Here is a 22,793-nt window from a genome sequence, read left to right as displayed (position 1 = left end):
ATGAACTCAAGTGTGGCAGCGGTAGTGAGGTTGGCCCAGGATTGGACATTGTTTCGTTCTGCTGTGCATGGGGTCGCTATGAGTCAGTTCCGACTCAGTGGCACCTGACAACAACATATTTAAGGTCATATTTTGGCTATCACAAATTTGTTTTAATTTCTTTCAGTTTCAGCCTGAACATGCATATGAGTAATTGATGGGCTGTTCCACAATCTACCCCTGGCCTTGTTTTGGCTGATTATATGGAGTCTTTTCACTTTGTCTTTCTACAGATGTAGTCAATTTTACTCCTGTGTATTCCTCCTGGTGAGGTCCGTGTGTATAGTAGTCTTTTATTTTGTTTATAAAAGGTATTTGCAATGAGATAGTACCTATTTGACCTATCTTGGATGGCTTGATGATTGGAACTCGACTAGAGTAAGATAAAAAAGTTAGATACAGGAAGCAATATAAATTGCTACAATTCAATGAACTTGACCTTTATTTATGGATGTGGTAGTGGTGGTGGCTGTGTGCCGTGGAGTTGGTATCGACTCATAATGACCCTGTATAGGGTTTCCGAGGCTATAAATCTTTATGGGATCAGAAAGCCTCATCTTCCTCCCATGGAACTGCTGGTAGTTTAGCAGCCCATGAGATAAGCAGCCTAACTCATAACCACTTTGCTACCAGAGCTCCTTATTTATGGATGTAGTATCTTAAAATACCAACTGAGAGGGCAAGAGTCTTCACATCAAGGATCAAGCCTATCCCCTCAGTACACAAGGTTGATAGGGAAGGGCAATTCAGACATCGGTTACTTAAAAAGGGGGATATAAAAGCACAAAGTAGCTTGCTTACAAGTTTTCTAGAGGGAGTTAAGTTTCAGAGCAAGGGGAAGAAGATAGAATCTCCATGGAATAGTTTTCATCTTGCTAGATGGATATGGTGAAAGGACCATAAAGAGGGAAGAGCATGAGAAGCAGCAACACCAGAGATGGAGGAGAAGTGATGGCATGGAGAGAGCGAGCAGTTGAGGATTCTAGTCTTATGGAAACAGAAAGGTGGTGTGCTGGCAGCCAGGAGGCTGACATGAAAAGTCACAATAAAAGCTTAAAAAAAAAAGTATTTGCAATTAATAAGTCATTGGTGTTGCAGAATTCTATCATGCTATCTCCAGCACAGTTTCTATCACCAAGGTTATATTTTCCAACTACTGATCCTTCCTCTTTGTTTCTTACCTTTGTATCCCAGTTACCACTAATTACCAATATATCTTGATTGCATGTTTGATCCATTGCATACTGAAGAATTTGGTAGAATTCTTCAATTTCATCATCAATGGTTGCTGCATAATCTTGAATAATAGTGGTATTAACTGGTCTTCCTTGTAGGCATATAGATATTATTCTATCACTGACAGCATTATACTTCAAGATAGATTTTGAAATGTTCTTTCTGATGATGAGTATGACACCATTCTTTTTAAATGTGTCATTCCTGCCATAGTAAAGCATGAGATTGTCAGATTCAAAATGGTCAATACCAGTTCATTTCAATGAACTAATTACTTTTTTGCCAACTTTTAACTTTCCTAATTCATACTTCATACATTCCATCTTCCAATTTTTAATGGATGTTTGCAGATTTTCTCCTCATTTTGAGTTGTTTCCCATCAGCAAATAAAGGTTCCAAAAGCTTTATTTCATTTGTGTCATCCTGGTCAATTCTACTTTGAGGAGGCAGCTCTTCCCCAGTTGTGTGTTGAGTTGTTTCCAACCTGAGGAATTCATTTTCTGGCACTATATCTGACAATATTCTGGTCCTATTCATCTGGTGCTTCTTCCAGCACTATATTCTGGTGCCATTCATCATGTTTTACTGCTATTTATAAGGTTTTCAGTGGCTAAACCTTTGGAAGTAGTCCATTTCTCCTTCTTCCAAATCTGTCTTAGTGTGGAAGCTCAGCTGAAACCTGTCCACTATGGCTGACCCTGCTGTTATTCAAAATACTGGGGGCATACATGCTAGCATCACTGCAACACACAAGTCACCACGGTGTGAAAAAATGACAGACGAGTGGTGAACCAAAAATGTGGACAATAATGTACTCAAAAAACCTTCCTTCTGGTAATATGCACAGTAATGAAAAGTTAGGAAACAGCTAAACTGTCAACTACTGAGGCATTAGAATTATGAACAAGAGAGTCTTGTACTTTTCTTATATAAAATACAGGACATGTCTGGAGAAAGATGAGCCTTTCTGCTCCCAAAAAGATTTACAGCCTCAGAAACCCTATACAGTCACTCTGAGTCAGAACGGATTCCACGACACACCACCACCACATTTGACATTTTATTTTTAAGACTAATAGAAAATTTGTGCTATTATCTGTTAATACCCTTGAGTAAGTGAAAAAAAAACTTGAAAGAGCATTTAAAATTAATAGCCTTTGAAGGTAGAGTGAAAACTATAATTTTGTGAGATGACCAGCATCTTTGATAAACAGAAAAATAAAAACTATGAAATTCATTATAAGATATTTAAAACATATTTAGACCTCAAGAGTTACCATTGGTAAGATATAAATTGGAAAAGGGAAATTATAGTGGATTTTCATCTTAACAGAGATTTTATCTGAACTTTTTTTCTGATGTTTTTCAAAGTCATCATTTTTAGGAACTTGTAAGCTTACATTTAGAAGTCAAAGAAGAGGGTGTTTTTTTTGTTCACTGGTCTCTGGTTGTCCTCCTCAACTCCATCCTAGGAAAATAGCAACCCCAGGAAAAAGAGTCATTGTGTGAACAGGATAGAACTTTCTATTTGAAGTCTCAAGGGTTATAGAGAGGAGTAAAATACAGTTCCTCTCCTCATGAAGTTTACAGTGTAGTTGGAAGGATAACGTGAATAAACAGCAAATTGTAATAAAAGGAAAGATAAACTTCATAAGGAAGGCTCACATAATGTGTTATGAGGCTTCATAACTCATTGGAAGAAAGGACTGAATGAATCTATGAAATACCTGTTTTGTGCCAGATTTACATACTCACAGGAGTCATAGATAGATTTTCCTGGAAATTGATTTTGAGCATGGGACCAGGAAAGTTGTTTGCAGAAATTTTATTGGGTAATGAGGAAGACAGGATTAGGCATAGGAGAAAGTTGACTCTCATTGTGGTTTCAACTGAAACTTCAGCTGATTTAAGGAGAGAGCTATGGAGGTTGGTTGTTCTTCAGAGTTGCTTCATATTGAGAAAGGGGGACAGATCTTTGTATTCCTGCATCAACCAGTCTCTAGCCAATATTGAATGGGGCAGTGCCCAGTGAGGGACAGAATTCCTATTAGTTGGAAGATGGTTATGTCAGCTCTGAAGAGGGAACATAGATGGAAAACCCCACAATTTGTTGTTGCTATGTGCCATTGAATCAGTTCCAAATCATAGCGACCCTGTATAGGGTTTCCAAGGAGCAGCTGGTGGATTTGAACTGCTGACGTTGTGATCAGCAGTTCAGAGCTTTTCCTACAGAGCCTCACCAGGGTCACAATATCCACTATAAAATTGGGTATTATTAATTCATCAAGTTTATGTCCTATGTCTAATTTAGTGAGTAGTGTCTGTATTCTTAATAGCTTACAAATGGTCACCTAAGATACTATTGGTTTTTATTCATATGGAGTAAAAGAGAAAGAAGGAAACCCAAGACTCAAGGAAGAAATTGTTCTTCAGGATTAATATCCCACATACACCAGAAGAACTACATGGTTCCCAGTTACCACTACCAACCAATCTGACTGGGGAAACACAATAAATGGTCCCAGATAGAATGGGAGAAAAATGTAGAACAAAACACAAATTCTTAAAAAGAAATAGAAAATCCATACTTATTGGGCCAGTAGAGACTAAAGAAACCTTGAGACTGTCACCCTGTGATACCCTTTAAACTTGGAACTGATACCACTCCCAGAGGTCACTTTTCAGCTAAATAACAGATTAGTTCATTAAAAAAAAAAAAAATCAGCCGTGAGTACTGTGCTCATTTATCAAAAACTATCTATGTGAGACCAAATAGTCAACATTTACTGAAAGCAAAGATGAAAAGGCAAGAGGAATCAGGGAAGCTAGATTAATAAAAACAAAACAACCAGAATGGAAATAATGAGAATGTTGATACATTATTAAAAAAATTAATAAATTTCACTGTATGTGTATAGAATATACATTTCTTAAAGGAGAGCGATCTGAAGGGGAGGAGACTATGGTGAGAATGCTTGCCCCCTTTCTCTCACATGTATGATTTCATTTCTGCTGGACTATCATTTGTTTCAAGTCGTTTGTATATTATAGAATAACAATATGTATAGAAATTATTAAATAGTAACTTAATTTTCTGTGTAAACTTTCACCAAAAACATAATATCACTTAAAAAACCAAGGTTGTTCATTCTGAAATATACTAATGTGCTTTGCTTTATTCATTTCTTCATATATGGTCGTCTCTTTGTTTAGCCAAAAGCAAAGAGGCTCAAGATTTTATGATGGAATACTTAAAGAAGCAAACAGTTCATGTTCAGTTTTTTGACCTGCAAAAAATATTTTTCCAATTCCCCAGTGAGTTAGAAGTCATTAAAACCTAGACTTTTCTGAGGAACAGACTCATTTGCTAAAGTCTGAAAGTACCCTTTTTCATATCAAGAGACAAGCTTGGTAGACTGTGATTCTGTGGTTTTGTTTAGAGCAGAGGTATTGATGATAGAGGATGACAGAGAATGAGGCAGTAGAACCATTTCTTAAAGGAGAGCGATCTGAAGGGGAGGAGACTATGGTGAGAATGCTTGCCCCCTTTCTCTCACATGTATGATTTCATTTCTGCTGGACTATCATTTGTTTCAAGTTGTTTGCAGGTCAGTACTGAAGCCCTCACACTGCATGTCACCCGAAGATAGATTCTAAGTTTTGGTACAGCATCTTACAGAAAAACAGACTGTAGAGGAAGCAAGTATAACTTGAAATTATTTATATAACATTTAGTGTGTCATTTGTGTGGGAGATCAAGAAAAATTTGACTGAGCTAAGTTTGTAAGTGCCTCTAGAATAGTTTTAGTTTTGGGCCATGATCTGCATGTCCTGCTGACCTGATTTCTGAATCTAGTCCTTTTATAACCTTTCAGTGCATAGATAGAGCTTGCCAATTTTCTGTAGGAAAAGCCCTGAATGAAGTCCCATCCGCCCACATCCAGGAATTTACCACCAAATCCAAACAGCACAAACTAGTGTTAGTGGTAATTCCTTACATATGTATGGATCTTTTATCATTGTTTTTTGAAATAACATTTGATTATATTTTGGGTAGAAGTTTACACACATACTCCTGTTGAGTTTGTTCCAACTCATAGTGACCCTACGCACAACAGAATGAAACACTACCAGATCCTGTGCCATCTTTACTACAGTAGTTGCACTTGAGCCCATTGCTGCTGCCACTGTGTTGGTCCATCTCGTTGAGGGCCTTCCTCTTTTACGCTGGCCTTCCACTTTACAAAACATGATATCCTTGTCCCAGGATTGATCCCTCCTGTCAACAGGTTCAAAGTATGAGCGAGGAAGTCTCACCATCTTGGCTTCTGAGGCTGTTTGTTTGTTCTTCTGGCAGTCCATGGTACTTTCAATATTCTTCTCCAACATAATAATTCAGATGCATCTATCCTTCTTATTCATTGTCCATTTTTAATATGCATGGTTGTGTGGACTCATAGCGACCCTGTATAGGGTTTCGGAGGCTGTAAATTAAGTTCCCATTTGACAATTTCTATATAAATTATTCAGTGGTAATACTTACATTTTTCATACTGTCTCAGCATTCTCTTTGCACTCTGGTTGTTCTGTTTCTAATACTCTAGTTTCCCCGCTCCTTTGTAATTACATTTTTGCTATAGAGTAATTGTTGACCTTTTGATCTCCTATAGATGTGTTTTTTGTTTGTTTGGCTTATTTTTAATGGAGCACCATGCTCATTGGCAGTGTCCTTTATTTTGTATGCCGATCTATTATTTCACTAAAAGTTGACGTCGGGGGGATACTTTTGGTTCAAGGTTAAAAGAGGGGAGTAGTCTTGATGTGGTACTGTGGCTTAATGCATTGGACTGCAAAGTCAGTTTGAACCACAAGGTTGGCAGCTCAAGCACACCTTGCTATATGAGTCAGAACCGACTCAATGACGCTTAACAATAACAGTTGCAAGAAATTCTTTAGTTTAAATCTAGCATCATTTTTTGAACACTTGAGTACTGTATGTAAAACTTAGACAATAGATTTGTTTAGTCCCAGAAAGTCTGAGCAACTTCTCAACAAACTGGATTGTCTTCTTTGCCCTGAAAATTTTTATATGAAATTCAATATTTAGAACATGGTTTCAACCATGAATAACATTAATAGGTAAGGTGTCATTTATGCTTTTTAATGTTTCTCTCTCCACAGGTTGCTTACTGTTATATTAGTTAGCCCTATTTTCATGCATTTGAATTATGACTACAACTGGAGATGGGGAATCATTATCACATGGTCTGGAATTAAAGGCGTTTTTAGTTTACTCTTGACTCCTGAGATTTTTAATCTGGCTGAAACAAAAATAAGAGCACCACACATGGTAGGAAAAATAATATCTTACATTCATTCTTATTTATTTGTTTTTATTTTGTAGCACTTGTCATAATATATAATAATTTTTAAATTAGATTTTAGAAATCCATTCTCCTAAGTAGAAAGGAACTCAGAGGAGAGTATATTTATGCTTACAGTATGAAGAGGACCAACAAGCCTGTAGTTTTTATGGATGTGGTATCAGAAGAAGGTGTGTTTGTATCATTGCTCCACCATTCACGGGCTGGCTGACCTTGGGCAAGTTCCTTTGCCTTGTTAAACCTCAGCTGAGGATTAAGATGATGCACGCTTCAAAGTCATTGTGAAGATGGCACAGGTCCCAGCAATGTTATGTTCTGTTGTACTTAGGGTCACTATGAGTCAGGACTGAGTAATATGCTGAGAAATAATATTAATACTTAGTAAAGTACCCGATATCTAGTACATGCTTAATAAATGTTAGCTGTTTTTTCAACAGCTGTCAAAAGCATGATAAAAAGAATGCATTTATCTACACATTCTAATCTCTAAAGCAAAAAAGTGAAATGCTGGCTAAGGACTCCTGGTGTGGCGCTGTAGGATCAGCCCTGGACTGTGAACCACAAGGCCCGCAGTTCAAACCCACCTTGGAAACCCTGTAACTCACTATGAGTTAGAATTGACTCGACAGCACTTAACAACACCAAAGTATACTATGGGAAGAAAGATTTTGTCAATTTTTTAATTAAGGATCTATGTTTTTAAGATTAATCCAAACAATTTTAATAGACTACTATTTAGAACTCTGGTAGTGTAGTGGTTACAAATTGGTCTGTTAACCTCAAGGTCAGCAGTTTGAAACTACCAGCTGTTCCGTGGGAGAAAGATGGGGCTTTCTGCTCCTGTAAAGATTTACAGCCTCGGAAACTCTATACAGGGTTGTTATGAATTGGAACCGACTCCACGGCACACCACCACCACCATTATTCAGAGCAGTATTTGACTTACAGGAAAATTGTGCAGAAACTACAGTGAGTTCTCATATACCTCCACACCCTGCAAATTGTTTCTCCTATTCTCCAATCTACATCTTACATTCCTGTAGATTGTTTATGATTGATAAGCCAATACTGATAGAATATTAATAACTACCATTCATAGTTTACATTAAGTTTCACTCTTTGTGCTATATAATCCGATGGGTTTAACAGATGCTTAATGTCATGTGTCCACCATAGAGTATCCTATAGAATAATTAAATTGCTTAAAAATATCTGGTTCTCTATCAGTTCATCTCTCTCCCCTTCTTCTGAACCCCTGTTGTTGTTGTTGAGTTTATTCTGACTCATGGTGACCCTACGCACAACAGAACAAAACACCACCAGGTCCTGTGCCATCCTTACTACTATAGTTACACTTGAGCCCATTGCTGCTGCCACTATGTCGAACAATCTCATTTGGAGGTCTTCCTTTTTCACCCTGGCCTTCCACTTTTCCAAGCATGATATCCTTGTCCCAGGACTGATTGATCCCTCTTGACAACACATCTGAAATATGAGAGATGAAGTCTCGCCATGCTAACTTCTAAGGCTGTGCTTCTTCACCACAGATTTGTTTGTTCTTCTGGAAGTCCATGGTACTTTCAATACTCTTCTCCAACACAATAATTCAAATGTATCTATCCTTCATTGTCCAGTTTCCACATGCATGGTTGTAGTGGTTATGTGCTTTGGAGTCAGTTGTGACTCATAGAGACCATGTATAGGGTTTTTGAGGCTGTAAATCTTTATGGAAACAGAAAGTCTCATCTTTCTCCCGTGAAACAGCTGGTAGTTTCAAACTATTGATCTTGAGGTTAGCAGTCTGACCACTATGCAAAGATGAGGCGATTAAAAACACCAAGGCTCACCTTAGTCCTTAAACTAACACTTTTTTGTTGTTCTTAGGTGCCAATTGATTCCAACTCATAGCAATTTTGTATAGGATTTCTGAGGAGCAGTCGGTGGTTTTAAACTGCCAATCTTATGGTTAGTATTCCTGTGTTTATCCACATCAGGACTCTAAACTAACATTTTAAAAGATCTTTGGCAGCAGATATGCCTAATGCAATACATCATTTGATTTCTTGCCTGCTGCTTCCTGAGTGTTGATTGTGGATCCAAGCAAAATTAAATTCTGTACAACTTCCATCTTTCCTCTGTTTATTATGTTTATTATTATTGTTGGTCCAATTGTGAGGATTTTTATTTCTTTTACATTGAGGTGCAATTCACACTGAAGGCTGTAGTCTTTGATCTTCATCTGTATTTCAAGTCCTCTGCACTTCTAGGAAGCAAGGCTGTATCATCTGCATATCAAAGGTTGTTAACAAGTCTCCATTCCTGATGCCCTGTTCTTCTTCATATAATCTATATTCTCAGATTATGTGCTCAGCATACAGATTGAATAAGTATGGTGAAAGGATACAACTCTAGCACAGACTTTTCCTGATTTCAAAACCATTAACTATCCTCTTGTTTTAACAACTGCCTCTAGATCTATGTACAGAATCCTCATGAATACAATTAAGTGTTCTGGAATACCCAATCTTCCCAATGTTACCCACAGTTTAGGATCCACACGGTCAAATGCCTTTACATTGTCAAAAAAGCACAAGTAAACATCTTTCTGGTATTCTCTGCTTTCAGCTAAGATCCATCGGACATCAATGATGATATTTCTAGTTCCATATTCTCTTCTGAATCTCGCTTGAATTTCTTGCAGCTCTGTGTAAATGTATTGCTACAACCGTTTTTTAATTATCTCCAGGATAATTTTACTTGCATGTGATATTAATGATATTGTTTGATGATTCCCTCATTCTTTTGGGTCAATTTTCTTTGGAATGGGCACAAATATGTATCTCCTCCTATCAGTTAGCCAAGCCAGGTCGCTGTCTTCCAAACTTCTTGGCATAGACAAATGAGTACCTCCAGTGCTGCATCAGTTTGTTGAAGCATTTCAGTTTGTATTCCATCACTTCTTGGGGCCTTTCAGTGAACTTTCTTCCTTCAGTAGTGTTGTTTCTTGATTATATGCTACTTCTTAAGATAATTGATCACTGGCCAGGTTTTTGGTACATTGCCTCTGTGTATTCCTTCTACCTTCTTTTGATACTTCCTGCATCATTCAATATTTTGCTCATAGAATTCTTCAATACAGCAAGTCAAGGCTTGAATTTTTTCCTCAGGTCTTTCAACTTGAGAAATGTTGAGTGTGGTTTTCCCTTTTGGTTTTCTAACTCCAGGTCTTTGCATGTTTCACTATAGTATTTGACTTTGTCTCCTTGAGCTGCCCTTTGAAATTTTCTGTTCATCTCCTTTACTTCTTCATTTCTTCCAGGTGCTTTACTTGAAAGAACAAGTTTCAGAGTCTCTAAAAACATCCATTTTTGTCTTTTTTTTCTTTTAAATGATCTTTTGCTTTTGTCATGTATGATGTTCTTAATGTCATCCCACAATGCTTCTGGTCTTCAGTCATTAGTGTCTAGTGCATCAAATCTGTTCTAGTGATGATCTGTAAATTCAGGTGGGATATACTCAAGTCATATATTGTCTCTTGTTGACTTGTTTTAACTTTCTTACAGGTTCAGTCTGAATTTGCATATAAGTAGGTGACGATCTGTTCCACAGTTGATACCTGGCCTTTTGGGGGCTGATACATCTTTTTCCACAGTTGTAGTCACTTTGATTACTGTGAATTCCATTTGGTGAGGATCACATGTGCATTTATTTTGTTGTAAAGTGCTGTCGAGTCATTTACAACTCATAGCAACCCTGTATAGAGTTTCTGAGGGGTGACTGGTGAGTATGAACTAGCAACCTTGCGGTTCAAACTGATCTTGTGGTCAAGTGCTTATCCTACAGCTCCACACCAAGACTTTTTATGTTGTTTAAGAAGGTATTTGCAATGAAGAAGTAACTGGTCTTCCAAAATTCTATCCGGTGATCTCCAGCACCATTTCTAATATCAAGACCATATTTTCCAAGTACTAATCCTTCCTCTTTGTTTCCAACTTTTGCATTCCAGTCACTCATAATTATCAATGCTTTTTGATTACATGTTTGATTAACTTCAAAGACAAGAAGTTGGTAAAATTATCCAATTTCATCATCACTGGTTTTAGTAATTGGTGCGTAAAGTTGAATTATAGTGGTGTGAGCTAGTCTTCCTTGTAGACATGTGGATATTATTCTATCACAGACAGCATTGTACTTCAAGATAGATTTTGCAATGCTCTTTTTGATGATGAATATGATACCATTCCTCTTCAATTTGAAATTCCTGGGATAGTAAACCATATGTAGTTCTGGTTCAAAATGGCCAGTACCAGTCCATTTCAGCTCACTAATGCCTAGGATATCAATTTTTATGTGTTCCATTTCATTTTTGACAACATCCAATTTTACTAGATTCATACTTCATACACTCCACATTCTGATTGTTAATGGATGTTGGCAGTTGTTTCTTCTCATTTTCAGTGGTGCCACATCAGCAAATGAAGGTCCTGAAAACTTTGCTCCATTTACATCATTATGGTCAACTCTTCTTTAAGGAAGCAGCTCTTCCCCAGTCATTTTTGGAGTGCCTTCCAACCTGAGGGACTCATCTTCCAGTACTATATCTGACAATGTTCTGCTGCTTATTCAGAAGGTTTTGAGTTTAGGACTCCTGGTGTGGTGTGGTGGGATCAGCACTGGACTGTGAACTACAAGGTTGACAGTTTAAACCCACCAGATGCCCTTTGGAAACTATACAGACTCACTATGAGTTGGAACTGACTTGCTAGCGCTTAACAACAACCATGCTGAAGTGTTCTGACACTCTTTCTTCCTAGTCCGTCTTAGTCTGGAAGCTCCACTGAAATCTACCCACCATGGGTAATTCTGCTGGTCTTTAAAATACTGTTGATTTAGCTCTGTATCACAGTAACATGCAAGTCACAACAATACGACAAACTGACAGGTGAATGGTGGTCTAAACCCTTGGCCATCACCAATCTTTTCACTGACTGTAATTTTACCTTATCCCGTATGTCACATATCCGTATCATAGAGTATGCTGCCTTCGTAGTGTGACTTCTTTCACTTGTTAAGTGCCATCGAATCAGTTGTGACTCATAGCCACCCTGCATAGTGTTTCCAAGGAGCTGCTGGTGGTTTTGAATCACCAATCTTGTGGTTAGTAGTCCAATGCTGATCTGACAGCACCAGATAGCTGCTAGAAATCCCTAAGACTACCTCTCCTACTTCTCACTCAGAATAATTAGAAATCTGCTCTTGGGAAGGAGAAAATCACTTAAATAATACGAGTTTAAGACCCGTTTCCCCAAAGAACTTAATTTAGATGTACATGGACAGATTTTCCTGATATTATCTGATTTCTAGTCCAGCCTTTTCTCCTCTTTGCTATTTTGCTCCTGTCTCAAAAGCATCAAGGAGATCTGGAATACTTTCCTTTGGGGGGAAGAAACTGTCACCCTCTCCATATTGTAACTGTGTGCCATCCAGTTTGTTCTGACTGATAGCAACCCTGTATAGCGCCTCCGAGAGCAGCCGGTGGGTTTGAACTGCTGGCCACTTGTGGTTACCAGTCCACTGCTAAACAGCACCACTGGGAAAAATATAAATAAATAAAAAAGCTTTCTGTATGTAGATGTTAGGAAAAGAATTCAGGTGCCCTTAATCCTAAAACAAGAATGTTTTTGACAAAGTATCACATTCCTTACCATATCTTCCCTGAAGAGTTACACTTTATATCTGTGGGTATGGACTGGGAATAAATTTGAGGCTCAAACACACTTATAGTTTTACAAAGACTTTGGGTCCTTCCATATGTCAAAGGAAAAATACAATAAGTAACATCTGAAATCCTTCCACTTTTGTGTGTGTGTGCAAGGCACTGGCCTAAAATCAAATCAGCAACACTATAACAAACATCTGGATATTATCTTACAATGCTTTCCAAATGTGTTTACTATTACAAATCTTCTTGGTTCCACCCCAGATATACAGAGTCAGAAGATCCAGGGAAGGGGCCTGGAAATGCTTAACTAGCATGATTATTATCAGTCAAATTTGGGAAACACTCTCTGAGGTAGATGCTGCTATTAAATCCACTTTATAGTGAAAAGAGGCTTGGCATAGTTAAGTATCGGGCCCCAAGTCACACAGGCAAGGCCTATAGCGTGGCTGTGTTTCTGCCTCTCTATCACATCTTACTAGACACCACCACAATTCTTTGTCTCCTTCAGAGCCTCTGTGTACAGCTACAGTAAATACTGGTGGCAAATACAATCTCCTTTTCTACCCATAGTCACCGGTGTCTACTATTGCTGAAGACGTCGCCTCACACTGTAGGGTCCACACCTGTGTACATGATGGGTGCCACCTTGCTGTCTTTGTGTGGCTGCTGATGAAAGTAACAACTGTGGAGAGTTCTCCTTTCAGTGTTCTTATCCCAGAAAATACAAAATCAATTTGTCCCTCATTTAGATAGAAAATTAATTTATGTCCCAGATTATTTATTGTGCTCTGGCAGTATCCACAAAATGGGCCTACTTATTCAAGACAAGATTTTAAAATGTGGATTAGAGTTTTGTTGGTGGCTACTTGAACAATGATAACCTTTGGAGAAATTATTAGTATTTTGGCTCTGACTCTTTGTGTCCTTTGTTTTTAGTGTATACTCTATGTACAAGTGATAGCATTATTGACTATGGGAATAAATTCATACATGATGAGTCAGTCCGCCAAAGCATTAGGTAAAGTATACCTATCTTTCACTAATTAACTTGGGGAAATAATGTAAACAGGTTATATATTTTGGGGTCATGAGGTTATTTCCTGTGGTGCTCAAGTATTTGGTTCAGAAATCATTTATTTTCTCTAATTCATTATATATAGATGTTGTATTTCATTGGTTCAGTCCTACAGAACCACACCAGGAGTCCAAGTATGGCCTTGTTGTTAAGTGCTGTCAAGTTGGTTCCAACTAATAGTGAACTTGTATAGGATTTCTGAGGAGCAGCTGGTGGATTTGAACTTCCAACCTTGTGGTTCACAGTCCACTGTCAATCCTATAGTGCCACACCAGGAGCCCAAGTCTGGCCTTAGTACAGTTCAATATTCCATGTGCTGATCTGCATCTTTGCTGATATAGAGACCTAATTTTGTCAGAGTATCTAGAATTGATCAGACTCCTTGAGATTTATACTCCTGACTCCTTACTACACACTCACAGCAAAACAGAATATCAATTTATTAATTTATATTAAGAATTAAATTTTTTCTATGTCAAAAATATTTATGATCATTAATTAGGGTTGTTGTTGTGTGCCGCTGAGTCAGTTCTGACCCTCAGCGACTCTGTATAGGGTTTCTAGAGTGACTGATGAGCTTGAACCGATGACCTTGCAGTTCAAACGGCTTTGCAGCCCAGCGCATTAACCCACAGTGCCACACTTGTTGTTGTTGTTGTTGTTAAGTGCCGTCGAGTTGGTTCCGACCCATAGCGACCTGTACAGGGTTTCCAAGGTTGTAAATCTTCACGGGAGTAGAAAGCCTCATCTTTCTCCCGTGGAGAAGCTGGTAGTTTCGAACCGCTGACCTTAAGGTTGGCGGCCCGATTCGTAAACAGTGCCACACTAGGACTCCTTAATTAGGGTATTCACCTCCAAATACCAGTTTTCTTGATAAATCAAATTAGTGAGTAGGTTTCTTGAAGAACATAGAAATAATGAGAGGGCAAAGGAAAGGCAGTGCCGAAGGAAAGTTCTAGACAGGAAAGTAATATGATGAATTTACCTGCCCTGTCCACAAAAGAGGGTGTGTGGTGGCACCAATGGATAAGCACTGGTCTGTGAAGCACAAGGTCTGTGTTTCAAGCCCACCAGCTGTTCCATGAGAGAAAGATTTGCAGCCTTGGAAACCTTATACAGGTTTGCTGTGAGTCACACTGACTCTATGACACTTAACAACCCACAAGTGCTCTTGTTGTTCTTGTGGGTTCATCCATCAGCTTGTATCTTCTCAATCTTGCCAGTTCCTGGAACATAAACACCATTGCAGTACTTCCTGTGACAGTTTACCTCAAAGCCAAGGGCTCCAATGTGTGAGTCGCGCTAGTAAATGAGGCAGGTTTGGGGCAGCTTTCTTTTTCTTCAAGTTATGGGCTTGTTTTGTCTGCATGGAAAGGTGTGCTTGAATCAGTAAAATCCTGTTGCTGTTGTCATTTGTGGTTAGTGAAGTTGTTTCATGACGCTGTATAACAAAGTAGAACTTCCCTATGAGGTTTCCTAGGCTGCAGTCTTTCTTTACAGGAGCAGATCACCAAGTGCTTTCTCCCCGATTTGACTCACTGACCTCTTCCGATCAGAAGCTTAACCATTGCGTCACCCTTGAAGTACTGTTATTGTTGTTGTTAGGTGCCAATGAGTCCGTTTCTACTCATAGTAGTGCCCTCCGGTGCCAGAGTAGAGCTGACACATAGGCTCTCCTAGGCTTTGATCTTTATGGAAGGGCGCACACTGCCATGTCTTTTCTGGAGTGGAACAGCTGGTGGGTTTGAACTGTGGGTTAGCCCCAAAGTGCTTATTCATTGTGTGATGTTAATTCCATCCCTGAAGGCTTGTTCATATGTCCCTTCCTACCAGCGTTTCCTCGGTTCCTCGGGAGAAAGATGAGGCTTTCTGCTGTCATAAAGATTTACAGCCTCGGAAACCCTATACAGGGTCGCTATGAGTCAGAACCGACTCCACAGCACACTACCACCCCCATCCCCCCCCCCCCCATTTCCTTTGGCTAGCATGGATCCAGACCACCTGCCCTTTCTACTTAGGATGTGGTTTCAGAGTTTCTCTCGTGCTTCTGCCTACTCTGACCCTCAAAATCTAGATTACCAAGGGATTTTTATTATCATAGAAATGTTTTGTTTTGCTTTTCCTTTTTCCCACTACAATTTTTTGGTTGCATTAAGTAACCTCAGAATTTTCTTTATTGTGAGACAAAGCTCTATGGATAGATGGAGTTATAAGTGAGTAGGCTAACCTCGTTCACAAATTAAAATTTTCTCTTTGCTAAGTGAGGCTCACAGCTATAACTTCAGATTCATATCTCAAAAAAGAAAAATGCTCCAATATTTGAATTTATAGATTTCCTGGCCAGGAAACTAAAATATCAAATTTGAAGGCCCTTCATTGTAGCGGCCTTTAAATTTAATTATGGGTAAGAATCAGTTGAAGAACTTGTTAAAATGCAGATCCTCAGCCCTTGCTGACTCTGTAGATATGGAGCGGAACCCAGCAATTTGTCTAGTCTAATGTTGTTGTTGTTGTTAAGTGCCGTCGAGTCGGTTCCAATCCATAGCGACCCTGTACAGGGTTTCCGAGTCTGTAAATCTTTACGGGAGGAGAACACCTCATCTTTCTTCCGCGGAGCGGCTGGTAGTTTCCAACTGCTAGCCTTAAGGTTTGCAGCCCGATTCGTAACCACTACGCTAAGCAGCCCTTATTGAGAAATAAGGTAGACAACACATTGAGAAATACTTTGAGAAGCATTTGGGTGCCCTGAAGTAGCAGTTAAGTTAGATGAAGTTGAGCTATACAGCTAACAGGGTAATTTTCTGGAAAGGTTTAGACAAAAATATCCTTGGTCTTTGGTCAGCTTTAGCTATCTAAGTGATCTCAAGATTTCATGTGGACTGTCAAGAAAGTTTGCTTGCTTCTTAGGGCTGTCTTCGCTCTGTATTAAGAACCATGTTTTTCTTTGCCACAGGTTTGTGTTCTATTTCTCTCCCGAGACAAATAGCCATGAAAAATGTCATTCAGCACATACAGGAGATAATAAAGAACACGATAACTTTGTTTAAAACAGAGAATATTTTGACAAATGTGAATTGGACACTAGTGGAAAGAAAAGCCAGGATTGAACACATTTCTGTGAGTTAATAACACCTGCCAAACGAATAGACCTCCTTTCCCTCCCTGACTCTGCCTATGTTGCTTTAGCCTATTACAAACAACTTAGGTCTGCTAACTAAATGTCAGAAAACTGAGAAGATACATTCACTAGCTTTTCCATCTTGGTGAAACAACTTCTCTAAAGAGATCTTGTTGATATAGCCAAACATAGGATTATTTTTGGAGAATTGGTGGTTTTTACAAACTGGCTGTTGGAATAATAACCAATGCCTTCTGCCAATCTGATGTTTCCCTGGGCAAAGGCACTGGGGAATCTCTCCCATCCTAAGAATTTATAAAAAAGCAGAAAGCAAGGCTGCTTCCAAGTAGTCAAGGACAGCCTGGTTTGGTGAAGAATTTGACTTCTAAACCTCCTCAGATGAATATTTATTTCACCACAGTTGAAAGCAACAAGTCACATGAGAAAAATGTTACCCAAGGTATACAAAAGTACCATTTTAGCAATTCTGATATGAGTGACTGAAATCTCTGTTGAGCACAGCATTTACCAGTCCCTACGAGTCAAAGTCAACTTAATTGATTTAGAGGGTAATCATTTTTACTAATCTTTTTAAACTTTATTTCTGTATCAGTCTGATGCTGTTAAGTTTTCCCATGTTTCACATAATCAAAAAGAGGCGTCTCTAACAGATGAAGATTTAATAGAAGAAGCCAGATTGCATATATCTGTGATACAAATGGTTGGTACTGCTTACGTAACTTGCATTTTATTTATTTGCTTTGTAATGTCCTTAACCCTTATGTGCTATTTGTTTTCAGGTGACTAGGAAACTTCTTTTTCACCTTTTGATAGTCTGTTGGCTGTTAAAAATTAATGTTTGGTTAATTATATTGTAAAATAAAAATTAGAAAATATATTCTTCCTTACTTTAAATTCAAGCCATAAACCTGATTATTCTAAGTCTTGAAAAATTTAGCAGTCATTTTTGGAGGGACCTTTGAATAATGTTCAGTACCATATATACGCTTAATTAAAAATTCTTAAACATTTTAAATGTTAATAAATTTAGCATATCAAGCGTCTTTAACACAAAATCTTCTCAAGTGTTTAATTCATTGTTGTAAATAAGAAGGGGCTTCAAAAAGTCCATGGAAAAATTCCATTATCTTTTAATTAGATTCTTCCACAAAATTTTGAAGCATCCTCATATATTAAGTTAAACTTACAAATCTGGCTAAAGTTCTCTTAGAATGTAGTTCTAATGTTTAAGTGTTCTAGAATAAACATATTGCCAATTTAAATAAATTTTATTAAATTGTACATTTAAATTTAGATTATATTCTTATAGGAAAAATGTTATTAAATATCACAAGTATATAAAATATACAACATGCACAAAATCCTTCTTTTCTACTTTTTGTTTAAAGCATATTAATATTAAGAATTTTTAACATATACAAAAGAAGACAGATCATCTATAAATATTTCAGAATGTATTTCTAAATTAGAAAATATTCTCAAGAGTTAGTAAAACACAAATGTTGTTGTTGTTGTTGTTGTTATGTGCCGTGGAGTCGGAACCGACTCATACACAAATATTGCAACTAAAATGAATAATTCCTTAATTACATCAAATATTCAGTCAGTTGTCAAATTTCTGATCCTCAAATTTTCCATCATAAATGGGATACTTATTTTCACCCTTAAAATGTTCAAATTGGATTTAAATAAGGTCCACACATTGTAATTTACTGATATGTTTAAGTCTCTCTTTTATCTATAAATGCCTTTTCTTGTTTTCTTTCAGTAACATGCATTTTTTTTCTTGTTGTGAACATTTTATTGTTCTTTAGGTAAAAGTCTAGGAAGCAAATTGGTTTTATATTCAGTAATTCTTGCACAAAGTGTTCCCTTACATTAGGTGCAGTCCTCACACTCTGTCAGCATTGTGTCCATTTCCACCCTGGGTTCCCTGGTCTGGTTCCCCTGCTCCTTCCCTACCTTCTCATCTTTGCTTTTGGGCAAGTGCTGCCCTGTTGGTTTCCTACAGTTGATTGTTTTAAGGAGCACATTCCTGATGGTATTAATGGTTCATTTTACAGGTCAGTCCATTACTTGGGGGGGGAGGGGGGGGAGGTGACCTCCAGGAGAGATTTCAGTTCCAAGTTAGAAGATTGTTTAAAGGATTCCTCTAGTCTCTAGCAGACCAGAAAGTCTGGTCTTTTTAGAGAACATATTTATCCTTAGTACAAAATATCAATGCTATGTTTTCACTCTCTTGTATGTACATTCCACTAATAAATCACAAAAACAGCCATCAGAATTCCTTGCCTGGATAATATTACCTTTAGTTTGTCTCTCTGCCTCCAAGTTTACTACTCTTTGTGTTGTTAAGTACTGTGGAGTCAGTTCTGACTCATAGTGACCCTGCACAGGGTTTCAGAGGTTATAAATCTTTATGGGAACAGAAAGCCTCATCTTTCTCTCATGGAACAGCTCGTAGTTTCAAACTGCTGATGAGGTTAGCAGCCCGATTCATAACCACTACACTACCAGAGCTCCCTATGTCAGAGTAATATATCTACAAGACAGATGTGACCATATTACCTTTCTGCTTAAAATCTTATGATGGCTCCCTAGTGCCTACAACATTTTCCAAAGTGAGATCCAAAAATTGCTTGCTCCATAGAATGTTAGTAACAAACTATGTGAAAACCAAAAAGGTATTGTACTTGTTTGGGAAATTTATTTTTTAAAGACTTTCTTGTAGAACTTCTCAGAGCTTTTAACATTTTGATATGGACTGAGATTTTCCAAGAAGGGATACTGAATGCAACATTTCCTTTGTACAGAGAATCCCATCCTCTTTACCCCCTCACTTTTTTTTTTTTTTTTTGGCAGGGATGGTGTTCAAGGAGTATCTCGTGAGAATATATGCTATGCTGTAAAAAAAACTTACTTATATAAGACAAAGTATAAATACAATATAGGATCCCTGGTGGTACACTGGTTAAGCACTCAGCTGCTAACTGGGAGGTTGGCAGTGTGAAAGCACCCACTGATTTTGAGGGACGGGGGTGGAGCCGGAATTCTGTAAATCTGTTCCTGTAAAGGTTGCAACCTAGAAAAAAACCCTCTGTGGCCTTTCCATTCTGTCACATTGGATCATTATGAGTCAGAATTGATTCATTAGCACCCAACAATAAACACAAGTTACAAAGTTTTCTGTAGTCTGGCTGCTGACGATTTCTCTGTTTCTCTCACCCTTTGTCCTTACTGCTTTTAGAAGGCAGCCCTAAAGTTTGCATATTACCTTATGAAAACTATTATGGGTGGATTCTTTTCCTAACTCTTGGAAAAAGGAGCAGTGAAAGGAGTAACTGTTGCCTCCAGAAATAAAACCAAAAACTCAAACCAGTTGCTGTGGATTCAGTTCCTACTCTTGGCAACCCATGTGTGTCAGAGTAGAACTTGCTCCATAGAGTAAACAACGGTTGTACCCTTTCAAAAGTCCATTGCTAAGCCTTTCTTTGGAGGTGACTTTGGGTGGACTTTCACCAAAAATCTTTTAGCTAGCAGAAAATATATTTGCATAACATAGGGGCTCATGCCACAAGAAATTAATAGTGTGAATTTCTTCTTTGCCTTCAGGGATTATCATTCTTAATACTGTAGAACTTGATAAAATATGCTAAAAACAACCTAGCTTAGAGATATTGTGTATAAATAATGAATAGGCAAGAGTACATGGTCAATCTTTGAGGGTGAGTTTTATGCAGTGATCCTAGGAGGAACTTTAACCTCTGAGCTCAGTGTGAGAGGCATCTAAAAGTTTTTTTGGGTGGAGGTGGGGGGAGTGACACTTTTGTCTTTTGATTATGAAGAATCTCTTGATGAATTGAGGTTAAAAGTTACACTTAAAATGATGCTCTGCGCAATCTCTCCTGCTGTAGAAAAATGGTACCACTGATGCTATTTATATTATTGAAATAGAGTAGATAGAACTGTTTAGATTTTGAGTTTCTTGAGACTAGGAGCCTTTGTATCCTTCATAATATCAAGGAAAGTACGTTGCAAAAAAATGGGTATTCAGTAAGTAATTGAATTGAGTGAAATTTATTTCCTGCTATAATTTTTTGGTAATAGTATATTTTCATATGTGAATTCAGTAATAATACGGGGACTGTGTAAGAGTTAAGGAAAACATATTACATTTATGTTTTGATTCTTAATAATTTTAATTTAAAATTTTATGTTTAGAGTAGTTTTGAAAAACAGTGTAATGAAGGAATCCTCACTGTAGAGGCAGCCCGGATATTAATTGGTGCAACCAAAAGCTATTGCCCCATCCAAGGAAAGTAAGTTTAATGCTTATTTAATTGATATTCCTCAAATTAAGTAGGTATGTGATAAAGAATAAACAAACTGAGAATTAAATATCCAAACAGATTGGTAAATCTGTCTCATCTATCTATATCCATCCATTCATCTTTCTGTTTGTCCATCTGCCCACTCAACTAACCACCTATTGATTTCTTCTTTTACTCATTTTATTTTTCTATCAAGTTTGATAATCCTAATGACATTAGGAGATTCTAGTGCAAGTTCTGATTGCAATATAATTAGATAAGCGCCTAGGGGATCTATGAAAGAGAAGCTATATAGTTTCAGTTATTATTAAAATTTTATTTCACTTTGACATTATAGTCACTAAACTACTGGATAGGGGAGGTAGGGAAACCTGGAGCCTACTTAGAGAATACTCCCTAGGGTGGGGAATGGACCTAACAGCTGGCACTGATAGATACCTTTAGGTGTGTTGGGGAAAGCTCAGTGTCTTAAAGATATAGTAATATCTGGTTCCTGGTGCCACAGTGGTTAAGCACCTGGCTGCTAACTGAAATATCTGTGCTTGGATCTCACCAGCCTATCTTCGGGAAAAAGATGTGGCAATCTGTTTCCATAAAGGTTTAAAGGTTGGATATGTTGGGACAGTTCTATACTGTCCTGTAGGATCACTATGAGTTGGGATCAACTTCTGGGCAACAGATAATGTTTGATCATAATCTTGGCAAGCATTTCGTAATGGATGGTCCAAAATAAAATGGTGAGGCAAACCTGGCCCAATGAGAAGAGATCCTGGCTATGTAAATTAACATTTTAGGTAATCTATCTAGGATAAGACCTGGACTTTAGAAAACCAAAAGAGAAGAATATGCTCAACATCTCTCAAGCTGAAAGAACTGAAAAAAAAAAAAATCAAGTGTTCACTTGCAATATTGAAGGATTCTATGGGAAAAATATTGAATGCTACAGAAAGCATAAAAAAAAAAAAGATGGAACAAAATATACAGAGTCACTGTACCAAAAAGAAAGGGACAATATTCAACCATTGCAAGAGATAGCATATGACTAAGAGTCAATTGTACTGAAGGAAGAAGTCCAATGTGCACTGAAGACAATGGCAAAGAACAAGACTCTGGTAGTCAATGAAACACACATTAAAGTCTTTTAACAAACTGAAGCAGTACTAGAGAGGTACTCAGTCATCTATGCCAGGATTTGGAAGACAGCTACCTGGCAAAACTGACTGAAATAGATCTGTATTTGTGTCCATTTCAAAGAAAGGTAACCCAATGGAATGTGGAAATCATCAGACAGTATCATTAATATTACCTGCACGTAAAATTTTACTTAAGATAATTAAAAAATGACTGCAACAATACATTGACAGGGAATTGCCAGAGGTTCAAGTCAGAACTGCCAGAGGATATAGAATGAAGGATGTCATTGCTGATGCAGATGGATCTTGGCTGAAAGCAGAGAGTACCAGAAAGATGCTCACCTGTGCAAAAATTGACTATGCAGAGGCTCTCGACTATGTGGATCTTGATAAACTATGGGCAACATTGTGGAGAATGAGTATTCCAGAATACTTAATTGTGCTCATGAGGAACCTGTACATAGACTAAGAGGGAGTTGTTAGAACAGAGCAAGAGAACACTGAATTGTTTAAAATTAGGAGTGGTATCCACTAGGGTTTTATTCTCTCACCATACTTATTCATTTATGCTTAGCAAATAATCTGAGAAGATGGATTATATGAAGAAGAATGTGGCATCAGGACTCATTAACAACTTGTGATACACAGATATCCAAACTTGCTTGCTGGAAGCTACCAGGACTTAAAATATTTACTGATGAAGATCAAAGACCACAGCCTTCAATATGGGTTGC

General features: G+C 37.8%; 1 protein-coding gene across 1 annotated transcript in view; it reads left to right on the top strand.

Annotated features, from left to right (window-relative positions):
• SLC9C2 (solute carrier family 9, member C2 (putative)) overlaps positions 1–22,793 on the top strand; it is a 100,662-nt gene that overhangs the window by 39,839 nt on the left and 38,030 nt on the right. The window contains exons 9-13 of the mRNA XM_006867098.1: positions 6,457–6,625; positions 13,318–13,399; positions 16,410–16,573; positions 17,203–17,295; positions 20,817–20,914. Of these exons, the coding sequence (XP_006867160.1) occupies positions 6,457–6,625; positions 13,318–13,399; positions 16,410–16,573; positions 17,203–17,295; positions 20,817–20,914 (606 nt within the window). The remainder of the gene's footprint in view (positions 1–6,456; positions 6,626–13,317; positions 13,400–16,409; positions 16,574–17,202; positions 17,296–20,816; positions 20,915–22,793) is intronic.

Source organism: Chrysochloris asiatica, unplaced genomic scaffold, assembly GCF_000296735.1.
Source record: "Chrysochloris asiatica unplaced genomic scaffold, ChrAsi1.0 scaffold00100, whole genome shotgun sequence".
Lineage (NCBI taxonomy): Eukaryota > Metazoa > Chordata > Mammalia > Afrosoricida > Chrysochloridae > Chrysochloris > Chrysochloris asiatica.
The sequence above is the reverse complement of the archived record's forward strand: the minus strand, read 5'-3'. Positions and strand labels throughout refer to the sequence as shown.